The 14,653-nt window shown below is 57.0% G+C and overlaps 1 protein-coding gene across 5 annotated transcripts in view; it reads right to left on the bottom strand.

Annotated features, from left to right (window-relative positions):
• Positions 1-5,240: 5,240 nt before the first annotated feature.
• Positions 5,241-14,653, bottom strand: part of Znf783 (zinc finger family member 783) — a 14,843-nt gene continuing 5,430 nt past the window's right edge. Inside the window, exons 1-7 of one of the 5 annotated variants that reach the window (XM_013504591.1) lie at positions 14,179-14,212; positions 11,495-11,896; positions 11,283-11,409; positions 11,014-11,136; positions 9,684-9,812; positions 9,152-9,262; positions 5,241-7,961 (exon numbers count right to left, since the gene is read on the bottom strand). In XM_013504591.1, the coding sequence (XP_013360045.1) occupies positions 7,210-7,961; positions 9,152-9,262; positions 9,684-9,812; positions 11,014-11,136; positions 11,283-11,409; positions 11,495-11,875 (1,623 nt within the window). In that variant the 5' untranslated portion in view covers positions 11,876-11,896; positions 14,179-14,212 and the 3' untranslated portion in view covers positions 5,241-7,209. The other 4 variants (XM_005404745.2, XM_013504592.1, XM_005404746.2 and 1 more) reach the window with 4 other exon arrangements.

Raw genomic sequence — 14,653 nt, 5'->3', positions numbered from 1 at the left:
AAAAAACAAAATGACTGCTCCAACAGCAGGGACAGCCTAGGTCTCTGGTGCTTTCTGGAGCAGCCCAGCTCCAAAAACTGCCCTGGGCTCACTGTAACGTCACTGAAAAATCCTGCCTCCAAGAACTCACTTCTCCCCAAATAAAATATACAAATCTAAACACAAGGGTGGCCTCTTGGGATGACAGTGTTCTGGTGAACAGAGCTCCCATCCAATTCCACTGGAGCACTGCCCTTTCTGCTGTTGCAGTTTATCATCCAAATAATGGGTTTCTCTGCTTCAGAGAAAAAAGCTTTGAAATCTACCTTCAGACCCAGTGCTCTTATCTGAAAGATAGAAAACCTGAGCAGCAATCCTGGCTCACTGCTCACTTAGCAATCCTTACTCATTATCTGAGTCTGCGCCAGGCCCTGGGATGGCTGCTGGAAGACATCGCAGTGACACTCACTGTCTTCTCTGGAGGACTGGGGCCATGGGACATGTGGCAGCGTCAGAGGTCTCCAGAAGGTGGCCCCTCCCACCCCACACGTCAGGTCCTTCCTGTACTACAACAGCAACCTCAGTCTCCAGTTCCGGGGTGCCACTCTGCCCCTGCATCCCCGCAGTGCTGAGTCCTGTCAGGCCGCACCGACGGCTCCAGGAACATGCAGGAAGCAGCCCTGGCATTCCCCAAGCGTCAGGACCCACGTGGCCAACAGGCAGCTGTGACATCCAGCGGCTCACTTCCCCCACCTGTCTCCAGGCAGGAACCCCAACACCAGATGTGCTTCCAGGTGACAGATAGCGGCCCTCGCTCCCAGGGGGACTCACCAGTGCCCGGCTGCTCACCCCTGCCACACAGGTGAGGGTGCCCAGCTGCTCACCCCCCTCTCCATGGGGATCAGGGGTTCGGGCTTAGTGGCATGGTCGGTGAGGAGGAATAGGACAGTGACAAGGGTCTCCTGGCAGGTGGCAGTGCTAGGGGGACACCAGGTAGAGCAGGGAGAGGCCTTCCAGATGACAGCGACAGGAGGAAGAGCTTCCACTCTGCTACCGTACACAGGAGCCGCCTCAGGTGACACTTGTGGAGAAGGACAATGGTTTACCTTTCAATGCATTACCTATGTGGGACTTTGAGCCCGACTGAGCCATATAATTGTTTGTTTCTGGAGGAAGCCTAGCAAAGCATTAGTGTGAAGGGAAATGAAAGCAGGACCTTAGTCCCTGTGGAAAGCCGCCGGGACAGCACTAGATGGTTTGCTGAGATATGTCCAAAGGAATGATGACATGTTGGCCAACTATGTAAAAGTTCAGCTCCTGTGATAATGAAGCTGCTCTGCCCTCGCTAGTCCTGTTAATGATTCCTCCCATTTCCCCTGTGCCTGCTTTTTGTGAGAATCCCAAGAAAAGGCTAAAGAAATTGTAAAAGAGGCTTCAGTCTTAGAGGCTGCAGGCCCCTGATCCCATAACTTTGTCTCTCTTGTTTTTATTTCACCCCCCGCACCTCGTTCTTGGGACCTTTCCCCATCACACAGAAACTGACCTGTAACCGACAGACACTGAAGTGAGCTGAGCCCCAAGAGGGGGTCCGTTATCCACAGCACCCACCTCACACCACATCCTGGCACACACTGGCACCCTGTCCTGGAATAGGGACCTGCCTGCCAGGAAAGGGAGGTGAGGTGCTTGCTCTGGACCTCAGACTCCCAGTGAGGCAGGAGAGTGGACAAACAGCCAGGCATGGTGGTACACACCTATAATCATAGTCAGGAGGCTGAAGCAGGAGAACGGCCAAGAGTCCCAGGCCAGGCTGGGGTACGTGGTCCAAGGGATTATGGGTACGCACCACTAAGCCTAGCTGCCTTCTACCTCCCTGAAGGCAGGAGACTCATCTCACTGTGCTTCTGGTTCTCAGACCTAAGACTCTCAGCAGAATAAAGGGACAAAACTAAGGTTGGAGAGTCCCAGGACCAGCCTCTTACCCGGCGGCTCGCAACTCCCTGCTGCGACCTTGTCTTGGTTACTTTTCTCTCATTGCTGGGGCAAAATATCTGACGCCCAAAATTAAGGAAGGAAAGGTTTATTTCGCTTACAGTTTGTGGAGGTTTCAGTCGGTACTTGGCAGATTACAAGGCAGACTGGCACATGGCAGAGAGCTACAGCTCAGGGTGGCAGACACAGCTAAGCAGCAACAAAACAAAAGCACACACCAGGGCAGAATGGGGGAGGAATGGCCTCAAGCACCCTTTTCCTCTCCCTTACATATGCAAACTATCCACCCCAGGGTGGGTGTAGCTCTCACACCCATCAAACTCTAAAAGCCTGCCCCAGGGCCGCTTGAGGCTTTGGGGGGACACACAGACAAACCACAACAGACCTCCCTGCAGAGCTCCTTCTGCCAGTCCTCCAGACGGTCCCTCAGTGGCTGTGGGACACACGGCCTGTCTTCTGTTGTCACAGGCACCTGGAAGGGCACGTGGGGGCCTACAGCGAGCTGTGACCACCTCAGAGTGCAGCTAGAACCAGTTCTGGGCTCCTCTCCCCTCCCCAAAGCAGATGCATGCTGGGGCCAGCACCAGCTCCTCCCTGTCACCTCTGCATCACACAAAGGGCAGAACCAGAGGCCGACAGACCTGCATCAGGGCTTCTGGGGTCCTCTCTTTGGGACAGGACTTTCAGGTGACTTCCCAACCTAAGCCCGTCCTCCTCAGAGTTCATTCTGGAATAAGACACACAACTACTGCTACGCAACTGGTCCATCCCAGCACCCCGTGTCATCTGCTAAAGCTGGTGTCACACTTTACTTCTGGTACCTGGAATCGAACTCAGGACCTTGTGCTTGCCAGGCAGGCACTTATGCCACTGAGCCATACCCCTGGCCCTGTTTTTTGGGTTTTTTTTTTGTTTGTTTGTTTTTTGTTTTTTGAGGCAGGGTCTTGTTATGTAGTTCTGGCTGGGACTGAACTCACTATGTAGCCAAGGCTAGCCTCAAACTCATGGCGATCCTCCTGTCTCAGCCTGGGATTACAGGCTGGCACTGCCACGCCTGGCATCCTTTTGACATTTTTTAACCCCCTTGCAGTGCACTGGTACCTAGCCTGCGATACCAAGAGGCCAGGCTTCAACAGCTAAGGGTTTCTCTCCACTCTGCCTGTGAGGACACTGAGTTCGTTCTTGTACTTTAGGGGCCTCGCCCTCGCTGCCCGGGGGCAGCTGCAGCACCCAGAAGTTCTGGTTGTGCAGCAGGTTCTCCATGTTCTCCAGCCGCCGCCGCAGCAGCCCGTACTCCTGCAGCAGCGTCCCCAGCACGGCCCACGTGCCCTCCAGCTGGTTGCCGAACTCCACGGCCGTCTTCTCGCAGTCGGCCAGCGTCTTCTCGCAGTCGGCCAGCTTCTTCTCGGCCGTCCCTGTCCGGCCCTCCAGGCTCTGCAGCCTGGTGGCCGGGGTCTCCATCTCCTCTATGGCCTGGACAGGGTCCAGGAGGGCCAGGGAAGAGATCTATTTGCAGACTGAATTGGTGCCACTCGTTGGAGGTCAGTGCCTACAGGCCAGTTCTATGGCCAGACACAAGCACGGAATCGGCTGCCAGGAGCCAATCCCAGACTGGCCCTCCGGAAGGGGGTGAACTTCCAGGCACCAGAAGCCCTCACCGGCCAGAGCCCAAAGGGCCCACCTGACAGATGCTCAAGAGCAGATGCTGGACCACAGCGGAAGTGAGTGGACCAAGACCAGGGGCGATGGAAAAAGGAACAGCAAGCATCACTGCCAGGAACTGAGAAAACCTGCCAGGGGCCCAGTGCATACCCCAGGGGCAATCTCAGCTCTCACCCTCTCCTAGGTGGGGTACCCCGCCCTGTAACTGGGCTCAAGGGTGACTGAAGAGCCCTGTCATTCTGACCTCGGTGATCTTTAAGCCCTTCCCTCCCTGGCATCTCCTGGTGTTTCTTTCTGTCGGAACACACCTGTTGTCTTGTCCCCAGCCCCCAGGAAGTCACTGCATTAGCAGCCAGATCTATAGAAGTCTCCCAGAACTTGGCCAGCACCTCTCCTGACACTGCATCAAGCTTCCCTGGCTCTTGGATTGGAGGGGGGCAGGGGTGAGCACACTAAAGGAAAAGTACTTCGGGTATAGGACACTACCACTGCACTATTAAAAACAAGTATTTGGAGAGGGAAGGAGAAAGGGACATAAAAAGAATTCAGATGTGTTATGTATGCGTACCAACCCCCTATGATAAATGTAAATCTTCAGTCTTCACAGGTAGGGGCAGACACCCTCACCTCCTGGCAGCCCCACACATGTGGTAGCCGGGCAAGTCTCTAAAATCACTGCAAACCTCAACTTTTCAGTCACCCAGCCAGGGAGAGATTCTGGCAAACCTGAACCGGAAACACTAACCAAAAGTCCTCCGTAAGGCAGAGCTCCTCCCCGCAGCAGGCAGGGGCAGGCACCAGAACCCGCCCTGACCCAAATCGGAGCTCAGGTCTGCAGGACCATCGCAGGTCTCTCAGGCAGGGATGCGACGCTGTTCCCGGAGGATGCCAGAGCACAGCCAATGACCCCAGCCTCAGCTTGGAAAACCAGGGTGACAGCAGGGAGGCGGCCGCCTGTCTGAGGTCCAGGACGAGGAACCCGAGTCTGTGGAGTGAGGACGTCCACAGTTCCTGCCCACGAACCCACGGAGACGCCCCGCGGGACTCGGGGTAAGCAGTGAAGCCCAATCGCCTCGTTCTGCAGATGGAACCAAGGCTGGGGACAGGCCTTCCTGTGCGGCCCTAGCGTCCTCAACACCCACACACCCCGGCTGAGCCCCCGACTCCAGAGGTTGCAGGGCGAGTTACGAAGGCGACTCCACTTCCCCCATGAGGGCCGTGAGGGCCGTCCTTACCGAAGCCGCCGCGGCCACGGCCCTGCGTCGCCCCCGAGTCCAGGACACGCAGGGACACAAGCACCGCGGCCGGCGACATTTGAACGGAGCGAGGCGGTGGCGCGCAAAGTGAGACAGCAAGACCCGTCCCCAGCTGGACCAGACTCCTGATTGGTTGTTCTTGAAGCTCCGCCCCACACCGCGATCTTCTGATTGGCCCGCTTGGGAAGGCCCGCCCACGCAGCGTGCGCGGGGCCGTCCAAGCGCCCCGCAGGTGCTAGTGCCGAGTGGAGTCCGCACTTCCCGGCTGAAGTGGTCGCTGTGGACGCATCTGCTCTCAGCCGACACTGGCGTGCAGCTCCTGGAGTGCCGGAACCAGACCACGCGCACGCATTCGTTTATGCCAGCTTGTTTATTGAGCACCAGTTAGGACTGGGGACTGCCACTTTCACAGTTCTTAACCCGCCGAGGCCTCGAGTTTGTGGCGCTGCCATTTTTTTGTTTTGCAAATGAAGGAGGTGGGCTCGTGCACCAGGCAGCATTTCAACTTAGAGACCGCTTGAAACCAACCCTAGGGCAAACTAGGCAGGCATATCCCACAGCTGGGCACAGCGAATGCTTGGAAAAAATAAAACGGGAGGCCTGAGCTTTGTGCTTAGAGCGTTTGTATTTACGGGGGCGTTGGAAAAGCAGGCCCGGCCCTGGGCAGCTCGCAGCCCAAAGGCACCTCCTGAACACCCTAGACCGGCCGTGCACGGGTCCCAGCCCTCAGTGACTGCTGATCTCTGACTCCTGGCCCCAGACAAGGACAAGCAAACCCACAGCGCAGGAGGGTGGGAACGCTGGGGAGCGGGCACAGCCCTGTGCTCTCCCTCCCAAGCATGGTGACAGTGTTACCATCTGGCCGCAACTGGCAAGGGTCAGAAGGGCAACAGGAAGTGGCACAGCCAGGAACAAGCAGACAAGACAGCAAGCTGTCACAAGGCTGGCGGCTGGCACCCAGCACCTGTCTGGCCTACAGACAGCACTGAGGAGCCGTGACCATGACAAGAGAAATGAACCTTTCTCAACACCATGGCCTCGGCTCCCTGGGACCGAATCTGTGCTTTGGTGAAAGGGCGCCCAGCACGCCAGCCCCGTGGCAAGTCTGACTCCCGGAACCTGGTGTGTGCAGCCTCTGCTGTCCGGAAGAGAAAGGCCCTTCCTGAGGGTTCCTCCTGGGCAGAAAGGGCTGGCCGCCTACATGGACCAGAAAGGAGGCCCTGAGTGTGGAAGGAAGGACAAAGCCAGGCTTCTGCTTTGGACAGTGCCCCTACATGTGACACTGACAACACTGAGGTGAGGCACCGGGGCTGCCACTCTCTCAGACAAGGAATGTGAGCCCTGAGGTGGCTGAAGGAGTCTCCCCAGATGTCCCTGCCCAATTTGGTCCGAGTCCAGGTGGGCTGGCCACGCCCCCTCTCGGGGCGGGTCTTCCGATGCTCACCCTGTACCCCCTCCAGACATCTGGGGTCCAGTCCGTAGACTGCACTCCTGCATGAACCCTGAGAGCCTGGGAGGGTGGCGGCCTCACTCCCTCTTGGGTCCACTGAGAGCGAGAGGAAGTAACAGGTGAGACTGCCCTTCGGGGGAGTCTAGAAGTCCTGGAGCCACTGCGGGCAGAGAAACCCACCTGGGAAGACCCCGTGCTTCCAGGGCAGCCTGGAGGCCACAGCAGTCCGGACTCAGCTCCTCTTCCCGCCCCACAGGAGCTCCTGGTCTCCTTTGCAACTCTACACAGTACTTACAAAAATACTAGGAAAGCTCCGAAAGAAGTAAAAAGAGGGCCGTGGATATAGCTCAGTGGCACAAGTGCCTGCCTGGCAAGCGCAAGGTCCTGAGTTCGATTTCCAGTACAAAAAAAAAAGCAAAAAGAGTCTCTAAGTAACAAAGTAAAAAATGCAGATTTCCTTCAGGCCACCTATACACTTGTACACTTTTCACATGGCCACAAGCAGACTGCGCAGTCAATCCCTGTCCCGTAGGGTCTCTGTGGTCCCATCCTGGGTGGGTCTGACCTACGGTCCTCCTGACTCTGGTACTGGCCAGAGGCCCTTCCAAAAGCCAGCATCCCTTCTGCCCGATGGAATGCTTTGTAAGTCAGGAATGTAGAAAAGGCAGCAGGGTGACAAATTTGGGAAATGGAGGCACCCTGTCTCACACGTACGCTGTCCCAAAGAGGGCTGCTGCTTCCCATCTGAATGGAAAACAAGTCTCTCTAAAGCCATCTCCAAATAAGGAGCCAGCAAGAGGCACGCAGGACGGGTCTGGAAACAGAGCGCAGGGGTCCGGCGGGCCAGGGGTGCCCAGCAGGCCCCTGGGGTCAGCCCTCCTCCATGTGGCCAGGTCTCTGCAGGGACACCTGTCCCCGGGTGTGAGTCTGCATATGGACAACCAGGTGGTGGCTGCGGTTGAAGGCTCGGCCACACTGGGGGCACTGGTACGGCCGCTCACCTGTGTGGATGCGCTGGTGGCGGAAGAGGTCTGAGGGCCGGCGGAAGGCCTTGCTGCAGTAGGGGCAAGTGGGCCAGCCCTGGCTGTCCCCCGTGTGCAGGCGCTGGTGCAGCAGCAGGCTCCTATGATGCTGGAAGAAGCACAGGCACTTACTGCAGCGGTACACCTTGGTCGCTGCTGGCCTCTGCCCTGCCAAGGTCTGGCCTGCCAGGGCACGGCGGCCCCTGGGCTCCTCGGGAAGCCAGCGGATGACGGGGCCAGGTACCACCACTTCGCCTGGCTCCAGGGTGGCATGGCCTCCCCTCTCCCCCTCTGCATGACTGCGCTGGTGGATCGTCAGGTTGATCTTCAGGCGGAAGCTCTGTCCACAGTCCGGGCAAGGGAAGGCGCGCTCCTGCTGACGGCGAGGCAGCACCCGGGGCGGCTCCCTGACAGCCGCAGGTGGCTGGGGCAACACTTGGGCACGATGCCGCACGGGACCTCCAGTCTGGTTCCGGGGCCCCTTGGGGATTCGACACTTGGTCTGGCTTGGGGACCCCACGAAGAGCTGCTCTGGCATCGTCTCATCCTCGGACGGAGCTTCTGTCTTAATGGCCACAGCACTGCCACCTGCAAAGGAAGCTGCACTGGCAGAGTCAAGACACCAGGAGAGAGTAGTGAAAGTTGCAAAGCCAGGAGCCCAGGAGATCCCGGGCCAGACCTGCCATACAGGCAGCAGGAGCGGAGGGAGACCCGGCCCTTAGAGGGAGCCGAGAATCCCAATGACAATGGTTATAATCCATAAAGGATGAGGAGCCTGTAGGCCCTGACTGCCTCTGGTGACATCAGGGACCTCAGCAGCCTGTGACCCATTGTTACAGCTCCTTTGGTCATAGGTGGGGCTTTTTCAGAAGTGGCCGGATCTCTAGTATGTGATGTTGGAATTGATTCATGGTGCAGTGCTAGGGTCAAGGGCACCAGGATTACAGGTGTGAGTGCTACCCGCCCTGAGTAGCCTGGACAAGATATCAGGGATAGAAAGAGCTGTGGTCGTCCCTTGTTGCTTTGCTACCTTCTGCCTGCCATGAACTGTTTCTCCTCTGCAATGCCTGTGTGCATGCCACTCTGCCTTGGAGCCAGACGATTATGGACTGAAACATCTACAAACTGTGAGCTAAATAAACTTCTCCTCCTTTAAGTGTCAGATGTTTTGTCTCAGTAACGATAAAAGTAACTCAGACACCCATGCTGGAAGTCACTCTTCCAAGTAGCAACTAGCAGCTCCACAGGGTGCCCCCTACACGCCCACACTGAACCCTGGGGACCCCGGCCCGCGATTCCTGCTGGGGCTCAACGTGCACTCCCCTGACTCAGGTGGGACTGAGGTGAGGAGCTGCCAGGACAGAGGTGTGAAAAGCAGAGGCTGAGGCAGCAGCGTGGTCACCTGAGGGCTCAGCAGGCCAAGGAGGGGAGGGTCCTGACACCAAGCCCCACCAGCAAGCCACACAGAAGTCTTCAGTTTAAACCGCTGGCCAACGCATGCAAAGTGTGCGACGCTGGAAGCTTGAGCCCGGGCCACCTCACCGGCTGCAGGGACAACCTTTCTGTCACCTGTAGGCCACGCCTGGTACATGCAGCCTGTCTTCAAGCAGGACCTTTCCAACAAGGGCGGACAGCTTTGCAGAACCCCAGAATCTCAGGCTGACCCGGTCCCCATGTCCCCCTAGACACAGCTGGGCAAGGAGGGAGGCCTCTGGAGGACGCCCCTCACCAGGTCCCTGAGCTCCTTCCAGGCTCTGCTGTAGCCCCGGGAGCGCCCTCCCATCACTCACCTGGCCCCACACTGGGCAGCCTGTCCCTACGAGGGGAGGCTGCTGGGTCCCCCTCTGAAGAGTCCCCTTCCTGTTTAACTGAGGAGCAAATGCGGGTGCTTGCTGGAGGGCCTGTGAGAGAGAGACGCTGTGGGCCTGGGCTCACGACTCGTCCCTCTGCACCTCACTGACACCCTGACGGCCTCAGGAGGGCCGAGGCCCAGCTCTGCCCAGGCAGACACGCTGACCTCAACCCCACACGCACACAGGAGCCCAGAAGGGCAGGGGCTGTGCCCCCCTGTGCAGTGAGGAGGAACACGGCCTGTGTCAGCTGGCGGTCCCAGGAAGGATGGGGCTGGCGCCAGCCGGGCCAGCACACGCTGAGGCAGCAGGGCTCCCTCCCGCTGCTTCCCTGCACGTTAGATGCCTGCACTGTGGGCCCCTCCTGGGGGGCCTCTCTCGGGCGCCTTCCCGGGGCCAACCCGGCTGCATGGCTGCCGCCTCTCCCGTTCCAAGCCTCCAGCACGGATGCCCTGCTGCTGCGGTCACTCACCAGCGCCTGGCCTGGCAGGGGTCAGCCCTGCTTCCTCATCCTGCGGCTGCACAGGGGCTGGCCCTTCTTTGGGCTCCTCCTGGGGGAGGCTTACAGGGCTGGGGACCCGCTCAGGACATGGAGTGGGACCTGCAGAAAGCAGACCGGTGACACTGAGCTCAACACAGAAGTCTCCCAGCCAGGTGGCTGGGGGCTCTCTGGCTAAACTAGGGTCCACGGGGGTCCCGTGGAAAACCCACAGTGCAGATGTAGCCTGTGGTGTTCCCACATCACCACAGATAAAGCGTCGTGGGTTTTTTTGTTTTTGTCTTTTTGAGACAGGGTCTCACTACGCAGCTCAGGCTGGCCTTGAGCTCACTTTGTAACCCAGGCTGGTCTCAAACTTGCAATGATCCTCCTGCCTCAGCCTCCCGAGTTCTGGGATTACAGACGTGCGCCACCACACCTGGCAGAAGTGTAGTATTTTGAGACACTTTATCCTACGCATGTCCGGCTCACACCCAGGTTTCTGCAAATGTGCACTCAAGGCCAGAGCCCAGACCCTAAAAACCTGTTGGTCACCAAGATTTACGGCGATGCTCTAAAATGAACACATGTGCCCCTTCACACAAGAAACGAAGAGGTTTGGTTTTGTTGTCTTAAAGAAAAAAACCTGAGAGAAAGAATCACACTGTGAGCAAAAAAGGTCAATGGTGAACGAGTCAGGTGATGGATTCCATCCCTGACAGATCAGCTGTGCCACAGGCCCGGGCCAGCTGAGAGCAGTCTGCAACCAGACACCGGCCTGAGATGGGGGACAGGACACCCAGATCACTGGGGAGATCTCCCCCACACCACTCACTTTCAAGTGCTCCCCAGGACTCTGACACATACTCCCCCTGGAGCCCCTGTCCCCACACTAGCTATGCACGGAGCAGGCCCCAGCTGAGCCCCTCGCCCAGCCGGAGGAGACACAGGGGCAGTGGTGGGAGGCCAAGCTGGGGCAGTGTGGGACAGGTGGCCCTGAAACCGCCAAGGCGCCAGGAGGTGAGGACACAGCTGTGCTATCACCGTTAACAGCAATCCGCCGCTCATTACGAGATGCCCCCACCTCCTGTTCAGCGGTGGCCATCGCAGTCCTCACGACAGCCCCTCACGACTGTGCCCTGGGTCGGCACACACACAATGACCTAAGGAAAAGCCCCAGCAGCACTCCTGGAGGCGGCCTTGGACAGGGCCCAACCACCCTGCTCTAAGGCCGGTGCTGCCTTCCAGCCCCTAGATCATCTGCGATGCCCTCCTGGGACCATGGGTCTCTCTGCACCGCCACCCTGCACACGCCCGCCCTCACCAGGCATCCCCGGGCGCGCTGCAGGCTCCCTGCTCCCCTTCTCCTGGCCCCACGGGGCTGTGGGCCAGGGCTCCTCTCCCCTCTCCATCCGGGCGAGGATGTCGGGTTTGGAGATGGCATAATCTGCGAAAGGAACGGGGAGGGGACGGAGAAAGGGGTGGGTCCCAGCTGCCCACGGAGAGGCTGAGAGGAGCAAAGAAAGAGGAGCAAAGCAAAGACCCGAGTGCAGAGGCCACTGGGACGGAGGCCGGCAGCTCCCACACCCTCACCCAGGGAGACCAGCGTCTCATAGTTGCCCCGCATCACGTGCTTGTACAGCTCCTTCTGCCACTCCTCCAGCTTGCCCCACTCCTGCTCGGAGAAATACACGGCCACATCATCAAAGGTCACGGGCACCTGGAACCACAAGGGTCACACTTGCTCACCCACATGCTGGCCACAGGGCCCTCAGGCGCTCCACCCCAGGGCACCCAAAGGTTACCTTGGGGACCTCGCCCTTGCTCCCCGGAGGCAGCCGCAGGATCCAGAAGTTCCGGTTGCGCAGCAGATTCTCCAGGTTCTCCAGCCGCCGCCGCAGCAGCCCGTACTCCTGCAGCAGCGTCCCCAGCACGGCCCACTTGCCCTCCAGCTGGTTGCCGAACTCCACGGCCGTCTTCTCGCTGTCGGCCAGCTTCTTCTCGGCTGTCCCCATGCGGCCCTCCAGAGCCAGCAAGCGGGCCAGGCAGGAGTCCACCTTCTGCTCCACGGCCTGCGTGGCGGCCACCACGGTCCACAGCGTGATCTCCGTGGAGTAAAGGTAGGAGCTCTTCTTGGCAGCTGGCGGCGGGGACCGACAGGGCGTGGAAGGCCTTTGGTCCCCCATTGCCTCGTCTTTCTCTGGAACCTGCTCACGAGATGAGAAAAGACAGCAACTACCAAAATTATACAATCAAAACTCCCCCCAGGAAACCCTGACTGGTGAAGTCCCTCTGGGACCCTTTGGGCCAAAGAGTAGCACAGTACGAGGACAGAGGCTGGGCCATGAGTCAGGAGTGCAGCCCTGGTGCTAGCAGGTGGGGAACAGCAGGGACGAGACGGCCGAACAGACCATCTGCGGTCTCGGGCAGGTGGCTCTCCACGGGTTCAGCTCACTCCTTTGGGAGAAAAGGATGAGGACACAAGCCCAGATGGACTCCAAACACGCATGCCCGGGCAGGGTTTTTAATCACCCTTCAAGTTCTCTGCCACATCTACAGACCAGAGATGACGATACTACCTACATGATAGTACCGCAAGAATGAGACAATCTTGGTAAAAAGCATGTCATGCAATGTCTTACAGCAATAAACAAGTGTGTACATCCTCAGTCATAACTGTGTGCAGGCTACTGATTGGGCTGAAATGATGATCGCTGTGGACTGAATGTTTGTGTTCCCTCCAAATCTGCATCCCTTTTTGGTTTTGTTTTGGTTTGATTCTTGCCAAGTAGTTCAGGTTGGCCTCAAACTCACAGAAATCCTCTTGCCTCAGCCTCCCGACTGCTGGGATGACAGGTGGGCACCACCACACGCAGGTTCTTTCGCAGCTTTGAAGACAGCTTCCCTCCCAGTAGATGCCCAGTAACTATTTATTGAATTAACGATTCAACAGCATGGGCACGCAGAAAAATCGGTGTTTCAGGGGCTGGGGATTTAGCTCAGCGGCACAACGCTTGCCTGGCAAGTGCAAGGTCGAGAGTTCAGTTCCTGGTACCACAAAAAAACCAACAACAAAAAAAACCAAAACTGATGTTTCTTGCTTCTTCAGGAGAAAAGTCCTGCATAGGAATGAAATCAGACCCAGGCGTGGGGATGCACACCTGTCATCTCAGCACTCAGGAGGTGAGGCAGGCAGACTGCCAAGTTCGAGACTAGCTTAAACTACATAGCAAGACCCTGTCTCAAAAAAAAAGAAAAAAAAGACAGGAAAGAAAGAAAAGAATGACAGGGGGCTGGGGATTTAGCTCAGTGGCAAAGCGCCTGCCTGGCAAGCGCAAAGTCGTGAGTTCGGTTCCTGGTACTGGAGAAAAACCAAAAAAAAAAAAAAGAAAGAAAGAAAAGAATGACAAAGACATGCAACAGGCCCATGGGTTCTAATTCCAAGGTTCAACCAACCTCACGTAAAAATATTTGGAAAGAAAAAATTGCACCTGTCTGAACATGTACATCCTTTTTTTCTAAACAGCACGGCTTAACAGGTATGTGGCATTTCCACTGTACTGGGTAGAGATTAGTTGGGATTTGAGGAGGTGCACAGGCTCTGAGCAGATACGGTGCAATTCACAGACCCAGGACCCACAGTGGGTGTAACAGCTGGAGGGGCTGCACCAAGGGGACTCAGGGCCAATGTGCAGGTGGGTGTGGAGTGGGCTCAGGTACTGAGGAGGGGAAGCAGCAGGGAGGTAGGGATGATCAGGCAGGTACACCAGAAGCCGGCCAAGCCAGGGGGCTGAGGACGTCATCTGCACAGGTACAGGAAAGCCTGCCGGGCTCCTCCAGGACCAGGGCCAGGAACCCGAAGAACCCCAGCCCTTTTCTCCCCCTTGCACTCTGGGAATATAGAAGGACACAGAGCAAACTCTCTAACAGGAACGGAGACTTTGTTCCCTTTAAAAACACCCAGGGGCCAGGGATCTAGCTCAGTGGTACAAGCACCTGCTTGGCAAGTGCAAGGTTGTGAGTTTGATTCCCAGTACAAAAAAAAAAAAAAAAAAAAACAGAAATAAAAAGCACCCAGGAAGCTGGACACGGTGGCTCACACCTGTAATCCCAGCACTCTGGGAAGCTGAGGCAGGAGGATGGCAAGTTTGAGCCCAACCTGGGCAATTTAGTGAGACTCTATCTCCAAGTTTAAAATATAGAAAGAGTTGGGTGCCATGGCTCAGTGTGAAGGCCCTGGGTTCAATTACCACTATTGCAAAAAAGAAAAAAGTCCAGGAAAACAAAGGTCCCAGAAACTTCCCTGAGGAGTATTAGCAAGAGCAGACACAATGCTTATTGAGCTTCTTACAAGCCTATTCCGGTATGTCAAAAATAACTTAGCCCGTATAACCACTAAAATAAAGTGAAAACAAATGACCAAAGGATTATTTTCTCTGATTGGTCATGCTGCGCATTTTGAAGTATTCCAAAGGGGCTGGGGATTTACCTGAGCACACAGCGCCTGCCTGGCAAGCACTAGGTCATGAGTTCGATTCCTGATACCAGAAGAAAAACAAGAAACAAAAAAAAAAATAAAACAAGACAAAAAAGTATTCCAAAACTGCTAAAAGCCGGACATGGTGGTACACACCTGTAATTCCAGCACTCAGGAGGCTGAGGCAGGAGGATCCCAGAGTTTGAGGCCTGCCTGAACTACTCAGCGAGACCGTCTCAACAAATCAAATAAAATCGCTAAAGTAATTTCCAACCGGGAGTGAGAGGGGTTGTTGCAGGCAGCGTTTGGCATTTCTCCCTTAGGTAATCAGCCTGCTGTTAAGTAACCGGGGATCTCCCTGCAGAGTCCTGGCCTGACCCGGCCCGACTCCGCCGGACGGCCACCCGGGCCTCCCTTCCGCACCCCGGCCTCGCGGCCTCGGCTTTCCGGCTGCCCGGGCCGCGGCGGCCCAGGAAGGGCCGCGAGG

This window comes from Chinchilla lanigera, unplaced genomic scaffold (genome assembly GCF_000276665.1).
Source record: "Chinchilla lanigera isolate Chin_1 unplaced genomic scaffold, ChiLan1.0 scaffold00090, whole genome shotgun sequence".
NCBI lineage: Eukaryota > Metazoa > Chordata > Mammalia > Rodentia > Chinchillidae > Chinchilla > Chinchilla lanigera.
The sequence above is the reverse complement of the archived record's forward strand: the minus strand, read 5'-3'. Positions and strand labels throughout refer to the sequence as shown.